Genomic DNA, 13,682 nt, shown 5'->3' on the forward strand with positions numbered 1-13,682 from the left:
ATAAACTATTTGGCAGCTTTGTCTTACTTTGAATATAAGAATAGGTTTGTTTCCTCGTACCAAAATCCAGTCTTTAGTTGCATTTATATGTGTGCCTTTGTGGATGCCTTATGTTAAGGCACACCGATACAGTTAATTTGTTTTTATCAAAGCAGTGTTATTTAAAAGACATTTAGAAATAAGTTTCTGTTAATGTATTTTCAGCAACTGAGGAGCTTGATACAGAAAATGAGTTTTTATTACCTCCTGTTTTTGGTGAAGAATATGAGGAGCAGCCAAGGCCTCGGTCCAAAAAGAAGGTAATTTTTTCATGCTATTAAAAAATATCAAGAATAACACAAAATTTATGTAGGAAAAATATTTGTGGATTTTTTTTTAGTTCTCCTACTGATTTGCAGCATGTTACTGTCTACTCATACCTGATATCCTATCTTTATGACATAAACCGATACATTTCAAATAATAAAATTATTTCAGTGGTTTGTCTGTTGCAGATAACTGTTGGATTTGATAGGAGTGTGATTTGTAAATTATGATCCTATTTTTGCTTCACAGTGACAGAATTGTTGATGGAATGTGGCACTGTGTATATATCTACTGTACTCTTAGCAATGCTTTTCTACCTTCTACTTTGAACAAAGATGTCTTGGTTTAATTTGATAGTAAGATGGAAAAACATTGGCATTACCATGGTTTATAATGGGAGCCATAGCATTTCCTTTATAAAAGATTTTTAAAAATTTATTTGCTTGTATTTTTCCTAGATTTTATTTTTAGTCAATCTTAGTTAAGATATTGCATAGCAATTAGCCACAGTCTTTTATTTAGAAGGACACTACCAAGAAATAGTTTCCTATGCCTGGCCCAAAGCTGAAGTGGTTTTGTTCCAATAACTGAGCAGATACTGCAGCTTTAAAAAAACCAGTCAGCTTCTAGTAAAGCTTTCTAATAATAAATGTGTCCTTCTAGTATCAAATCTGGAGTCTAAGCTTTCACTATTATCCACTGACATTATCCACATATCCACTGCTGGGCCTGCTTTAATCTGGGACCAGTGCTGGCCTTCCCACTGGTGGGTTCTTTTGAGCCTACGAGTGGAGCCTGTGACACAGACTTGTAGCATCTTTTGTTCCCTGCACATTAACACGATGAAATTGTGTGAATGCCCTGAGGTTCAGTGTGCCCTTTCACCTGCAGCTGGCTGTGCTAGGTTCTGTGTCCCTGCTGGTGGGGCTGCTGGCAGCGTTAACCTCTGTGTTCCGACGGCAGGGCGTGAAGAGGAAGGCCGTGTCGGAGTACCAGTCGCACGATGACAGCTCTGAAAACTCCGAGTGCAGCTTTCCCTTCAAATACGCCTACGGGGTAAATGCATGGAAGCACTGGGTAAAGTCTCGGTATTTAGATGAAGAGCTTCCGGAATTAGAGGAACTGAAATCAAGTAAGTATTTCCAAAAGTCTCACATCCAGATTCCTGCGTGCAAGGGAAAATTGCCGTACGTGTGTGATTCTCAGCTGGAATTTTTGATAGAATTTTTCTCATGTCCCTAATGTTCCCACCATGACTGATATTATTTTACCACAGAGTTGACGAAGTCTTTTTTTTCTAGTTTTCCCTATTTGGTTCAAAATGCTGGGTCTCACACTTCTCATGAAAGCTAGGACAGCACCTTCTTGGCTATTCTGATTTTCTGCGATCATTCTGATTTTTTTGTTTGCATCCTATTTTTCCTCATATTCTAACTTAACCTCAGAGTTCACACCATTTCTGGGCTTGTAAATGGCAAGGGAGGGACATCCTCCTATTCTTTATCCTGTAAGGAGATCTTCATCTGAGACTGGCATTATCTGGCTGTGGAGCTCTGGCACAAGGTGGCCTTCGATGCCCTGGAGCCGTGCTGCTCTGTCTGCAGCTCTCCTCTCTGTATACATTTGTACTGTGAGGGAAAAGGGGAATTACTGCTACTCCTGCTGTTCTTCAGCTGCTGCACGCATCTCAGCACCTTTGTGTTATGCTCTTGGATCTTTGGAAACTGCTGTTTCCCCTGAAGGTTCCCCTCTACACCACTGGCTCCACTTCAGCATCTTGGGCTGCTTCTGTGTCATACTGAGCTGTGCATGACAGTACATTTGTTAGCAGGTGTTAACTGCATTTGGTTAACAAGAATTTACGGTGGGAGCCTTGATTGTTTTAATACAGACCTAACATTTTAACTGCTTAGTACATTTTAGTCTCATGCATTGGTTAATGGAGAGGACATCAAGCCAGTTTTCCAGTCAAAAAATACCCCATCCCACCTTCACTGTGTGACAATTCTGTTGTATAATGTAGCATTTCTTCTCTATTTTACAGTAAAGTCTGTGAAATTAAAGGAAGATCTATTATCACATACTTCAGCTGAGTTAAACTATGGGTTGACACATTTTGTCAATGAAATTCGAAGGCCTAATGGAGAGAACTATGCACCTGACAGCATCTATTATCTGTGTCTTGGAATTCAGGAGGTTAGTAGAGGCTGTAGAGATGGGAAATGGAGCTGCTGATTTGACTGTAACCCATTTCAGTAGAAGAGTAGAGATAACATGGATTTGCTGGCTAGGAGCTACTCTTAATACATGGCTGTGATCAGGCTGCTGTGTAATCACATTGTAGAAAGCTGTCTGTGTAGGAAATGAGTTTGCAGACCCATCCTGGAAACTCAAACACAAATTGGTACATTGTAATTATTTTAAGCTTCTTGCTGGGTTAAAGCAAGTAATTAACCTAGTCAAAAATTACATAGTCTTTTCAAATGCTGTGCTTCATTTTGTTTGCTAAAGATGTCCAATGTAAAAACAGAATGAAACAAGGCATTTTACTAATTCAGTTACTTAGGATATAGAGGAAACAACCTAAATTAAGTGTCTTTTGGGGAGGGTCTAATTTACTGAGTATTGCAGACTGTGGACAGGCAGGATAGAGTGCAGGAAACTCTGCTATGTTGGCTGTCTCACACAGAACAAGGTAGGAAGGAGTCAGGTTAGATGTATGTGAAGGCAGTAACCTATCACTAGATAATAAGAGAATCTGTTTCACAGCTTATCTTTTAAAAAGGGAGGGCTGTCTTAATTTTTGCTACATAAGGCAAAACATAGATAAAATAAGCAGTGTTCAGAGCTGAGAGCACAGAAAAATTCATTCACGTTAAAAGGCAATAAAAGATGTGTATGATGTGGAAAGCAAGCTGCTCACAGGGTTTGCAATCCTACTTAAACTGTTCCGTACTTGAGGCAGAGGACTTGAATCAAGTAACAAATTTTTTAATTGAAATATTTTAAAAATAAATAGTAAAATAGTAATTTTCCTGTGTTGCAAGTGTGCAAAATTAAAGAGTTAGTTGCTACCTTTGCCTTATGGTTGAAATTTGAGAAGCAAACCTTGATTTTAGTCAATGGCTTTTTAGTCAATATTGCTACAAGGCGTTTCAAATTCAGCTAGCTTTCTGCTTCTGCACTTGCATGATACACTGTCTCTCTGTACCTTTCTGTTGAATTGAAAACACTCGTGTTAAGCAGATAAACAATACACAGAGTGAAGTATGTGTTTATAAAATGAAACTCAGATAACATTTTTTTTGTCTTTCTCTTTGTACCTTTGACGTTGTCTGTTTTGTCAGTCATGAAAGCTAGTTATGTATAAAACGTCTTTTTTTCAGCTCTTCAGAACCATAACTTGTGTGGTAAACACAATTATTATGAGCCCTAATACACATACACAATGCTGGAACATTAGTGGAGCAACATGTGGTCATTTTACTGTGATTTTACTGCTTATACTTAGTGTCTAGTATTTAACTCAGGCAATGTTAACAGCCCTGATTTGTTGGCCAAATTGTGCCACTGCTGGTGAGACTGGTAGGAAGATGTGCCCTGTTCTGATGAATTTGCATTTCACAAAGGCAGACAGCAAGTGAGGGACAGAAACATGAGCTGTGAAGGGCTGCAGCCATCATCTGTGTGCTAATGGTGAATATTTGGGGGTGTGTTACTACCCCTCTGAAGAAACATGCTTAAGCAAGCTAGTGGTACACTAAATGCAATGTAGTTGTCACAATGAACAAAAAAACTCCATTGCCTTCTAGAATTTGCTTTGTCCTTTCCATCTGACAACCCCGATGTGGGTACCCTGAAAGAGAATAAATTGTCTGGTACTGCATAAAAGGTATTGGCTTTGTTGAACTTGGAAAGGGCTCAGAGGAGATTAAATGGTGCCGTTTAAGGATATAGTTGGGCCAAAGATCATTAATATTTTGCTAACTTAGAGTAAGTTTGTCTTCAAAAGAAGAGAATGTAGGAGCCATAGGCTAGTAAAAAAGTACTTTCCCCTTCTACCAGCATTACTGCACTCACTGTGGCTAAGTACGCACTCAGTTTGGAACTTTTCCTCATGGATATAACATGGTTTGAGCCCAGGAGTCTTCAAAGTCCTAAGCTGGCTGTTTTCTTGGGTTTTTTAAATTTTGTAAAATAATTTTTTCCTGAATGAGGCACTGTAAAATCTGTTCCAGGAAACTGGTCCCTGAGTCAGATGGTGCAGTTTCTCAGCTCAGGTTCATTTGCAGCTGAAATTGTTCTGCTTTCAGACAGAAGTGGTTCAATAATGGTTTTGATAACTCTGAAGGAGTGATCCTGAAAAATATCACACTTAGAAGTAAAGGCTGCTGCATGGTCAGGCAGGCATCTGGTGGAGAGGGTTCATCTAGAGGAAGGTGTTAGCCTGCTGTGCTCCTTTGTTGCATCATGGCCTTCATTCTTTGTCCCTAATTGGGATTACTGGGATTTGGGGTTTGATTTTTTTTTCCTTGTTTTTTGTATGTCTGGTAATGGAGTTGTTTGGGCAAAATTTGGGCTGATAGAGTTTAGCAGATGTTTGTCTGAAGGTCAGACAAAATCACTGTGGGCAGCAATTCAGCCTGTTCTTCTCTGCTGTGGGATTCAGAGACATGTCCAGTTCCTTCCCGTGCGCTGCTGTTACGATAGAGCTCATCTCAGGTGGGAATGGCTTACGCTGATCCTGCCCCTGTAGGGTTTGTAGAGCAGCAGAGCACAGCGTTGTGGTTTGGGAATGAAGGTTTGCAGGTTTGGGGGATAGGTTGGAATCTGCCCTGCTACACAACATTGTCCTTCTGTAGCCTCTGCGGTGGTGGTCCAAGGGGCTTCAGACTTCTACTGGGGATGCCAGGGTTTAGTCAATACTTACTGTGAACTGGGAAGAAGTATCTGTAGATGAGTTCTCACAGGCCTGCATGTGAATTGGTTTTGAACTGGTTTTCAGTCTTACTTCATTTTCACTGCCAGCATTCAGTGTGATTGTTTAATGCAAACTGGAGAAAAATACATGGAGAAAAAATGTGCCAGAGAACAGAGGGACAAACACCATGAAGCTTTTAGTAAGCTGTATTATCTGGCTTAGAATTGCTTTATAAAGTCAAAACCAGTGTATGTAGAAACAAGCACATTTGGGGGAATATTGTGCTTTGAGGAATTAATTAAATGTATCATATAAAATAGTTATCTGGATGAAAATGTAGTTGAAAACCTGTGGGAAGTGTACTCATCCATTTTTCCTTATATAATTAAGTGCAAAGATAAGGAAGCCAAGATACACTGAACCATGATCACCTGTTATAAATGAGTGTTGTGTCTAATGTGATTTCAAGTATGGGTACAGAACTAGATGCCATTTCAAGAAGCAAATGCGTTTTTTGTCTGTCACTTTTATTGTATTCACTAACAACAGGCATGTTCCTGCAAAGATAATGCTGAAGTGGGAAATTTAAGAAGCCAATCCTCCCTTTCTTAGAAATGTCTCCAGAGAGAATAATGCCAAACAGTAGTCCTCAGCCATTAATTCTTGGTAAAGGTTCAAAAGAATTTCTGTCTGTAAGGTCAAGAGGGGTAAGATAATTAGATTGCAGGATAGGCTGGCACCTTGCACCATCCTGTCATCTTTCTTGCACTGCTATATATTACTACCACAAATATATGGGGGGTTTTTTTGCCTCCCACTTTTGTGTTGAAGATGCTTTTGTCACTGTCCAGAGTTCACATTTTAAGTGGTAGATCCTTGCTAAATGTGGGTTGGTTTTGGTTTTGGTTTTGGTTTTTTTTGAAGGCCTAGGCGGAGGAAAAGATAAATTGTTTGTGGTTTGGGGTTTTTTTAATGACTCCCCATTCACTGGTACAATGCTGCACACAGGAAATCTTAGAGAAGAATGTTAGTTGTAATAAAACTGTGATTCATATCCAGTTAGAAATTTACAGCATACAATTATACTGGAAGTAACTATTACCTGTTACATATTGGAAAAGTAGCGTAGCTTTACTTTTAGATACTATTTTGCAGTACAATGCTTGCACAGTTATAAAAAAAAGACCCCTGTAGCACGAGTTGTTCTAATCTGGAATCGTAAATACTGTGTCTCTCTCTTTTCTGTAGTATTTATATAGAAGTAATCGAAAAGACAACATATTTATTGATCCAATCTACCAGACATTTGAACAGGAATTAAATAAAATCCTTCGAAGTTGGCAACCAAGCATCCTTCCAGATGGTAATTTTCTTTTTGGTCATGTATGTTTTTCATGTCTTAAATAGTTGTGTATTCTTAAGCATATATATATATCTATATGTTATGCATTGCAATAGTAGTTGATGAAGAATTACAGAGATGTCTTCTAAGATTTAATTTAAAACTGTACCTCTTTTTCATTGTCTTGTTTCTGGGTAATCCATTCTACGAGAGTTGTTTTTGCCACTGACTGTTAAAATTGACTATCCATTTTTAGGAGAGAAAGTTTAAAATAAGCTCTTTGACCTGTACTTTTTACCTGGCTGAACATACTTTTTTGCCCATCTTTTTTCCCAGATAGAAGCAGGCAGGCAGGCAGGCACTAGACTAACAAGTGATGTATTTTAGCATTTCTCAGCTGGATTAGGAGGACTCTTTGCTGGGAGTCTTCTGCTTAGAAGGATCATCAGTTCATGGAGAAAGCAAATTTTTCCCAGCAGACCAGTGTTGGTGCTGAACTGCAGAATCAACTGTTCTTTTATCTTTCTCACGATCCTCTCTCGAGTGAGGGCTTGTCCTTGCCAGATCCTTCGCTTTCTTTTCTCAGTATTGGCTTCTCTCAAGTACAGCCCAGAGAGCCTCTGTGTTGGGCCCTTCCTGTATCCTGCTATGGTCCAGGAGTGCTTTCCAAGTGAGAGATCCATTAGTAAAAAGAAAAAAGAAAATACTATGTTTGGAGGCCTTAACCTGAGCAGAATAAAATGAACTCAAAAATATGCTATTTATGACAGAATTAAGGTTACTTCCTTGAATATTCGTTTCTATGAAATAGCACAAGAGACCTGCATGTCAGCAATGCTGTTGTAACTAAACAGAAATGTGTTTTCTGTGAAATTGCCTGTACTGATATTCCCACTGTCTCAGTGAGTGTCTGTGTTTAACAGGTGGGTTTGGGGAGTGTGGACATATAATTAAATAAGTTTATCAGAGGCTTCTGTCATGAGAATTTTGTTACATTTCACAGTAAAAAAAAATAGATTTTTTTGCACCTTGACAGTTCATGGGCTAATCCACTGTATTTTCTCTAATATTCTTTTTTTTCAAGGATCAATATTCTCTCGAGTTGAAGAAGATTACCTCTGGAGGATTAAACAGCTAGGATCGCATTCACCTGTTGCTCTTTTGAATACTCTGTTCTACTTTAACACTAAATATTTTGGCCTGAAAACAGTGGAGCAGCACTTAAGACTTTCTTTTGGCACTGTTTTTAGACAGTGGAAGAAAAATCCTCTAACAATGGAAAGCAAAGCTTGTCTTCGATATCAAGTGTCTTCCCTGTGCAGAGCTGATAATGAAGGTACTATGGCCGTTCAAAATTGATATTGTAGGAGCATCCACATGGCACTGATGAGGGACATCTGGGCACCAGGCCAGGAGCCAGGGCTCTGCCTTTGCATAAAGTTTAGCTGCTCTCAGCTCCCAGATCTCTGATTGGAGCATGTGGTCCATGGGGACTGCAGGGTCTCAGCGTTAATTTGCGCCCACTGGTCTCCATGTGTGACTTTGCTGTGGCTGTGGGTGGCATTTCCAGTTTGCAGATTTGCACAGTTGTGGTACTTGGTGGGCTATTTATGGGGAATTTTACTGAGAAATGTGAAATAACTTCAAGTTACAGCTTAGATTTTGTTAATTTTCTTCTTAAAGATAAAATTGCTACTGGAAAAAGGAAACACGAAGATGATGTGCCAGTATTTGAACAAATTGAAAACACATCTGATCCAGCTAGATGCCCTGTGAAAATGTTTGAGTGCTATCTGTCTAAAAGGTAAGTATGATACAGGGTAATACAGACAGGGTTTAAAGTAAACCAGGTACAGAAAGGAACTATTTTGGTGCAACATGAAATGTGCTCAAGCAAAGGGAAGAGATCGAGATGTTCTGAAAAATACTGAAATGAAAGTATTGAAATCTCCAGTTCTGTGTCTGGACAAGATGTGCAGAAAGTATGGGAACAGTGAAGTACTTCAGTGTTAATTGTCAAGGGCTCCATCTGGAAATGACAATACAATTCAATTTTCTTACCTGGGAATACCAAGTATTTCTGCAGAGAATTGCCAGCAAGGGATCTGCTAGGTTTTGCTACTGAGGGTTTTGTTTGTGAGATCCCCATCTCTTCAGTAAGAATTGGATTAAGACAATGGATTTGCTTCATTCTAAGTTATCAGGCATCTGAAATGTAGATGCTTTTGAGGTACCTAGTGTGGAAGCATGTGTTAAAATATTTTGTAGTAGGAAAACTACTACTGGCAGTAACCCAAGTATTTAGAAATAGCTTGTTTCCTTCCAATCTCCCAGTTAATTGTGCAGGAAGGAAGCAGAAATTAGTACATTAAAACAAAAAGCTTAGGCAACTCTTAAAAAAAAAATTAGTAGCTAAGTGTTTTGGAAGCTTGAAAATGAGATTTCTTGGAAAGTACTTTTCCTTAATTGTAACAGCCATTCAAGTGACTGATTTTAGTGTAGATTTTATGTAACTCTAAGGGAAATGTGGAAAAGTGATACCAAAGAAATAAAATCACCTTGTATATACAACACAATAAATTAACTAGGAGACTCAATGTGTGTTAGGAAACAGCACTGTAGTCTTAAAGGTGAAGAATGACCTCACACAGCATCAGCAGAAGTACTAGCATGTGATGTTACAGAGAGAAACAAATGAAGAGTAGCTTGTGCTCTGTTAATGCAACCACCACCTGTTTTTCATAAACTTAGTTAATTCTGATTGTTGCAGGTGGATTTTGCTTTCACTCAATTCTTTCATGATTTGGAGAGGATTTGTCATTAAAAAGTTGAATTTTTGGACTGAGTTACACGGTCACTGGGGGAGAGACCACATAATTTTTTTTTTGCTTTAGTAGGAACATTTCAGCTTTAGGAAAAATAGTGCTCTTAAACCCCTTTGGGACATGATTTATGATGTGGTTTCAAGCCATGCTGTCTTGCAGACATTGGTCACTATTGTTAACTAAAGCAGCAGACTGCTTCTCCTGGTTCTGCTTCTAATTTTATTGAAATAATTTTAATGGAATTTTTAGCTCTGTAAAAAGTATTGTAAAATTCTAGGTAATGCCAGCTGTTTGAAATATACTTGGCAACCAGTGGACAGCTGCAGCTGAAATTTCAGGATGCTTTCATTCATAGCTATGAAATGTTGTACTGTTGTCCCATTGTAGTCTCAAACTGCACAAGGAGGGGTTTAGGTTGGACACTGGGAGGAACTTCTGCACAGAAGGGGTGGTGGAGTCATCATCCCTGGAGGTGTTTAAGGGAAGACTGGATGTGGCACTCAGTGCCATGGTCTGGTTGACATGGCGGTGTTGGGCCACAGGTTGGAGTCGATGATCCCAGAGATCTTTCCCAACGTAATTGATTCTGTGATTCTATGATTGCTTGTTGCTATAAAGATAATGTTGTTTCAAGAAAGTAGGGAGGAGTTTAAAATATTTAAATTATTAGAATATCTTAAACAACCATATTTTACTTCTTATCCGACTCTTAATCTGATTTACGTGAGAGCAGAACAAGCCAGCAATCACCCCAGCAGGTGAAGAGCAGCACCTGAAATCTTATCAGCCAATTTGGGAAGGTGAGCTGGTAAAAATCCTTCTTTTTACTGAAGAAACATGACATAGAGTTGACTCCTGAAGTCTGCAGTATTTGTGAAGGAGGGAGCTTGAGTGAGCACTTGCACATCCAGAATTGAAAATTCTTTTCTGATACTTGCCTAATGGATGAACTGCTAGAATTTCCTTAAAGAAGTCTTCTCTAGTGTCTTAGAGAATGTTTCTGAGCTGGATGAAACCCCATAGTAGAGCGGGTAAGGAATTAAGGGATTAAGATTTATAACAACCAACCTTTTAAATAGTAGGAGGAGGGATTTTAGATGCTTGCATTTCTGTGCATCTCAGAGCTACCATCCTTGACTTTTCAAGGGAACGCCAGGCTCTATATTCAGAGGTAGCTGTGTCAGCCAGTGATTGTGTGAGCAATTACTGATGTCAGTGTTGGGCCTCTTTGCAAATCATGGAAGGTACTTTCTGGTTTAGCAAGTCCTGGATCTGCAGGTTATTGAAGAATGTGTTGTCTCTTGTGTGGTTGCTGAGTCCCAGGTATCTGGGACTCTGAGGATGTGGGACTGGCTGGGCTTGGGCCAGACCTGGCGCGGCTCCTTCTATCAACAATAGCACATTTCTCCACGTTATTCTTTTGGGTTTGGTTGGTTTTGAGGTTTTTTTGTAACTTGCTGATGAGGTACAGTTAGAGTTTTGTTTGTGCAAGATATTGGAACTGCTAACATACTGTTTTGTCCTGTGAGGCTGTGTTTCTAACCCCGTGTTTTCTTCCTTGTAGCCCACAGAATCTGAATCAAAGGACAGACATGTTCTATCTGCAGCCAGAGTGCTCCGTGTCCGCGGAGAGCCCCATCTGGTACACTGCCACTTCACTGGACCGCAACACTTTGGAAAATATGCTCGTACGGGTTCTTTTAGTAAAAGATATTTATGATAAAGACAATTATGAACTGGATGAAGACATAGATTAAAACAATCTTCCAAAAACTGTCAAGAAAAAAAACAGCATTAGATATAGTCATGCTGCTAGACCTTTACTACGGAAAACATTTCAAGTTTACCCTTTGTTTTATGAGTTTTGTAGCAGTGTGTACCTTCACCCGGGTATTACCATGTAAATAGTTTGTGAGTGAAAGTCTCCATTATTCTGCGTAGTGGTTTTAGGATACATAACAAACACATTTCAGATTCTTTTTTAATTATTTATTTGGTTAGGTATGTTTGTAACTTTTTACATTGCAAATAGGAATGAGAATGTGCCATGTGTAATTCTTTTTCCCCTTGTAGTAAGATACATCCATGTTGCACAACTCTGCTGTTGGAAGCTCCCTTGGAGGAGGCTCTTTTAATGGCTTCTTAAGCCGGATGGTTGTGTTTGGGTAGCACTACTAAAGTTTAGAACTTGCTGTGTCTTTCAGAATTTTTAAATGACTTGTAAACTAATAGGTTTTTTTACTTTTTAGTTACTGAAGCCTTATAAGGTTATGTAGAGAGATTCCATCTTATGTACCAAAAATAGACAAAGGAGAATGCTGTCCATATTGGTGTACTGTAATGTGAATCTTTTCTGGTGAAAACATTTTTTTGTTGCCCTTATTAAAACCTTAGTGTCCTTTCGTTATTTGTGACTCTCTCTCAATTGCCCCCACAAATAAAATATATATGTAAAAATAAATGAATATAAGCTTAGAGCATGTGGTCATCAAGACATGTATTTTGTAAAAAAAAAAACCTAAAACCAAAAGCCCCTCAAAATAAGAAAAAAAAAAGGAAAAAAAAGAAAAAGGAAAAAAAAGAGATGTCTGATGACAATGCTGTATAATCTTTTTTCATCTTTACTTTTCCAATCATAAATGCCAGTACCTCATATTAATGTAAATTTGTCCTTTGTAGCCTTATAGAAAGGGGTTCTATGCCATATTACATGAAGTAATATGGTATAGTAAATTTTTAACTTCTGTTTGTCCTTGCATTGCTGTATTTAAATACAGTCAATACTTGACTATGGGTGGGAAAATTCTTTTAACTAATGCCTCCATTCAAAAGCCATATGAGATGCGAAGTTGCAACGAGTCAAAAGATAATTTTTCTTGAAGAAAAATCCTTTCATTTGCTCTATATCCTTTCCTTGTGCTTACTTTACTAAGTAGTCTGATTTCAAGATACATGTTTAAATGCTCAAGTTTTGTTATTTGCTCTTATTTAACTGATGCAGACAATATGGTGGTTCAAGCAATGGTTTTGCTATTGTACTGAAAAAATGTAGTAGAATATTCTACTATAAAGTACTCATAAGCTTAAGTCTCTCCTAAATGGCATTAATTATCTGCTGAGAAGAATCATCTACTAAAGGAGAAACTTTGTATATATATTACCACCTAAGGATTTATTTCTTGCAAGGGCTGCATGGCTTTTTCATTTTCCATAGCTTAAAAGAATGTGCACAAGGATGCATCTTCCTATATAGATAAATAAAGCTTCAGTTGCTTTGTTTTGTTAAACAAGTTTATTTAAATTTCTGCAATTCTGGTGTGTCTGTGAGTATGTATTAATTTTAGATATACCACTATTTCAAATGGAGATGGAAATGTACATGTTTAATTTTTCATTTCTTTCTGGTGGCATTACCTTTCCTGTGAAATCAAGAAATACAGCACAGCACCAGTGAGTAGATCACCATCAGCTACAATGCACTTTTCCCTTTATGAGTGAATACGTAAGAACTTAGTTCATTAACACTTGTGGTTTTTTAAACAGCAGCCATAGAATATGCCCATGATACATAAAAGGGATGAAATCAGGAATTGTAGTAATTGTTTTGTTCTGGTCTCTCCAGCTTTTTTAACACCTGACTTGACCATAAGTTAAATTTACATGTGTGAATCATTACTAATTACCTGTGTAAAATGAAATTTGAAATATTTCATTTAAACATAACTTTAAGTGTTTTTATAAGTAGCAGTAAAGATCACTTGCACCCCCCTCTCTATAGTGCAGACTTTGGGTACTTCAGCAGAGGCATCAATTGCTCCCTGATTACAAGAGTGTTTAATCACAAACACACTTTTGTGAAACTGCAAACCTTTAATGTGAAGCTGAAAGTTAAGTATATGTGTTGGGTGTTTTGTCTTAAGCAAGAGTTTTAAATTCTTGTTCTCAAAATCAGATTAAAGCTATTTCTTAAATAGTAAGGTCAGACTTTAGTATGGCATGTGGAACAATATATAGGCATTTTCAGCATCAGGAGGAAATAATTAATGCTTCCTAAATTTTATCAGAAACCACATTATTGTCATAAATCCTTCCATTTTCTACCCAAGATTTGTCTGCCATCAGTAAAAATATCCAAGTTGGGGTTTGAAATAGGCATTTTTATATATAGATCCATGTTGGAAATACAAAGATGGTTGTCAAGAAAATAACTTTTATTCCAGAAGATGGAGCTATTCCATCATCAGCAATAATGTTTTTCAAGTCATTCATGTGTTCAGATTGAACATTG

General features: G+C 38.0%; 1 protein-coding gene across 10 annotated transcripts in view; it reads left to right on the forward strand.

The window, feature by feature from the left end:
* Positions 1-12,949, forward strand: part of ZMYM2 (zinc finger MYM-type containing 2) — an 86,117-nt gene extending 73,168 nt beyond the window's left edge. For all 10 annotated transcript variants that reach the window (XM_082278401.1, XM_082278407.1, XM_082278409.1 and 7 more), the window contains 7 exons: positions 205-299; positions 1,270-1,438; positions 2,351-2,502; positions 6,476-6,590; positions 7,654-7,905; positions 8,253-8,373; positions 10,959-12,949. In XM_082278401.1, the coding sequence (XP_082134527.1) occupies positions 205-299; positions 1,270-1,438; positions 2,351-2,502; positions 6,476-6,590; positions 7,654-7,905; positions 8,253-8,373; positions 10,959-11,151 (1,097 nt within the window). In that variant the 3' untranslated portion in view covers positions 11,152-12,949. The remainder of the gene's footprint in view (positions 1-204; positions 300-1,269; positions 1,439-2,350; positions 2,503-6,475; positions 6,591-7,653; positions 7,906-8,252; positions 8,374-10,958) is intronic.
* The last annotated feature ends 733 nt before the right edge of the window (positions 12,950-13,682 follow it).

Source organism: Coloeus monedula (assembly GCF_965178545.1).
Source record: "Coloeus monedula genome assembly, chromosome: 3".
Classification (NCBI taxonomy): domain Eukaryota; kingdom Metazoa; phylum Chordata; class Aves; order Passeriformes; family Corvidae; genus Coloeus; species Coloeus monedula.